Source organism: Penaeus monodon, chromosome 14, assembly GCF_015228065.2.
Source record: "Penaeus monodon isolate SGIC_2016 chromosome 14, NSTDA_Pmon_1, whole genome shotgun sequence".
Classification (NCBI taxonomy): Eukaryota; Metazoa; Arthropoda; class Malacostraca; order Decapoda; family Penaeidae; genus Penaeus; species Penaeus monodon.
Window position 1 is genome coordinate 46,864,129 of NC_051399.1, and position 2,154 is coordinate 46,866,282.

The 2,154-nt window shown below is 36.0% G+C and overlaps 1 protein-coding gene across 1 annotated transcript in view; it reads right to left on the reverse strand.

Moving 5' to 3' along the window:
* Positions 1-1,679, reverse strand: part of LOC119581196 (palmitoyltransferase ZDHHC16-like) — a 6,123-nt gene extending 4,444 nt beyond the window's left edge. The window contains exons 1-3 of the mRNA XM_037929589.1: positions 1,610-1,679; positions 879-951; positions 385-532 (exon numbers count right to left, since the gene is read on the reverse strand). Of these exons, the coding sequence (XP_037785517.1) occupies positions 385-532; positions 879-943 (213 nt within the window). The 5' untranslated portion in view covers positions 944-951; positions 1,610-1,679. The remainder of the gene's footprint in view (positions 1-384; positions 533-878; positions 952-1,609) is intronic.
* Positions 1,680-2,154: the final 475 nt, after the last annotated feature.

Sequence of the window (2,154 nt, forward strand, 5' to 3'; positions counted from 1 at the left end):
GGAAGATAGGATACGAAGAAGCAAAATGATGATGATGGTGGTGGTGGTGGTGGTGGTGATGGTGATGGTGATGGTGATGATGATGATGATGATGATGATGATGATGATGATGATGATGATGATGATGATGATGATGATGATGATGATGATGATGATGATGTGTATAGTACAGATAATATTTCAAGCTATTCATTAGTACTGACAAAATATGAATAAATATACAAAATTATTATAATTATGATGCTGATCATCATAACATTAATAGTGACAATAGTGTCATTCATGATAAAGACAATGATAATCATAGTGGCAATGGCCATGACAATGCACACTTGACGACAGCAGTACACCATGACAATAAAAGTTTGCCTTCACAATACTCACTGGGCCCAGGGCTTTGGAGAAATGATCCACAATCCACACCATGGGCTCCATCACAACCTCTGACGCATAACTCAAATTCATGAATTCATTGTAGAAGATTGCTTTCAGCGTCAGGAGAATTTGTCCATATTTCCATTTGAACCATTTCCTGTTGACATTGCACATAGAGAATTAAATGAAATGATTCACTCATAATCTTTATTATAGCTGGGTCTGTCTGTCTGTCTGTCTGTCTGTCTGTCTGTCTGTCTGTCTGTCTGTCTGTCTGTCTGTCTGTCTGTCTGTCTGTCTGTCTGTCTCTCTCTCTCTCTTTCTCTTCATGTATTTCTCTCTTTCTCTTTCTCTTTCTCTTTCTCTTTCTCTTTCTCTTTCTCTTTCTCTTTCTCTGTCTCTCTCTCTCTCTCTCTCTCTCTCTCTCTCTCTCTCTCTCTCTCTCTCTCTCTCTCTCTCTCTCTCTCTCTCTCTCTCTCTTTTCTTTGCTTTTACTTACTTACCTCATTCCATTCGGAAAGTTATACACTCCCTGTAGCTGCTGTTGAACTTTCCTTCTGATTACCATATTGCTTGCTGTGTACACAAAAAATGATAATTGTTAGTCCTAACCCCTAATAATAAGGCCAGAGGTCTGAAAATTAATTGGGCGAAAGTACAAAAGATCAGCAATATTAGATGCCAGAAAATATTTTTTAAAAATCAGGGTAACAGGTAAACAGGTGAGACAGGCAGTACTCGTAATTGGCTCATTGGTGACTTGGTACTTGTACAGCCATCTATATGTAAGAAAAATTAATTAATTCAACTCACAATGGGCACGGCAGGTATGTACATGCCATTCCCAGAGGGTAAAGGATGGACGCTATGGTGTTGCTCCAAGCAGTCCCATTCTGAGCAATTACTAGTAAAGGTAAATTAATGAAAATGAAATAATATCTATAAAACGAGTTAATAACATTAATTCACGAAAAAAAAAATTTAATCTGTCTTTTTGTAGTTTTAACTTTGATCTGCCTAATATGGTTAGATCAAAAATAAGGAGACTTTATCCAAAGAAATTATTATTACATTCTTGTTAATAACCAATACTCGAGGGTAGTACTGTACACAAGACCCCGTTTATTTCTCCTTAATTAAGCACATTATAATATAACTTGACACAAAATACATCACATATAGTGAAAACACTCTCCTTAAATTTCAAATTCCAGTAAATAAATGCACAACTAACCATCAAAAACACGAAAAACAGGACTAATTCGTCGTAGCAGAAGCGAAGGAAGTTTATAAGTAGGTTTGTTTACAACACCGCCTGAGGGGCTACGTGGGCAAAGTTACTCTAGGTTTTTATTTACAATATATAGATAAAACGCCTACTAACCTTGTTCAAAGAAATGTCTAATTTATTAGTTAGTATTATATTTGTTCATCAACGGAATTAATAAGTTTAATGTAGAAAATAATGGACATGTAGTCTTGATTTTTAAAAAATCTTTTTCTTTCAGCATCTGATCTCTTACGAGTAACTACAAGTATAAAAAACTAGCATGAAAACGACTTTGATTATCTTTTATTTTTCATTACACCCATATCTTATTACCATTATTATTACTATTATTATTATCATCATTAGTATCACTATTATTAATGCCATTATAGATATTATTATCATCATCATCATCAAGGGGCTAACGCCGAGGGGGGCGCATGGCCGCATCCACCCTTCGTTTTCCAGCCACGAGGATCCCTCGAGGCGATTTTCTCCGGGCGGCACAC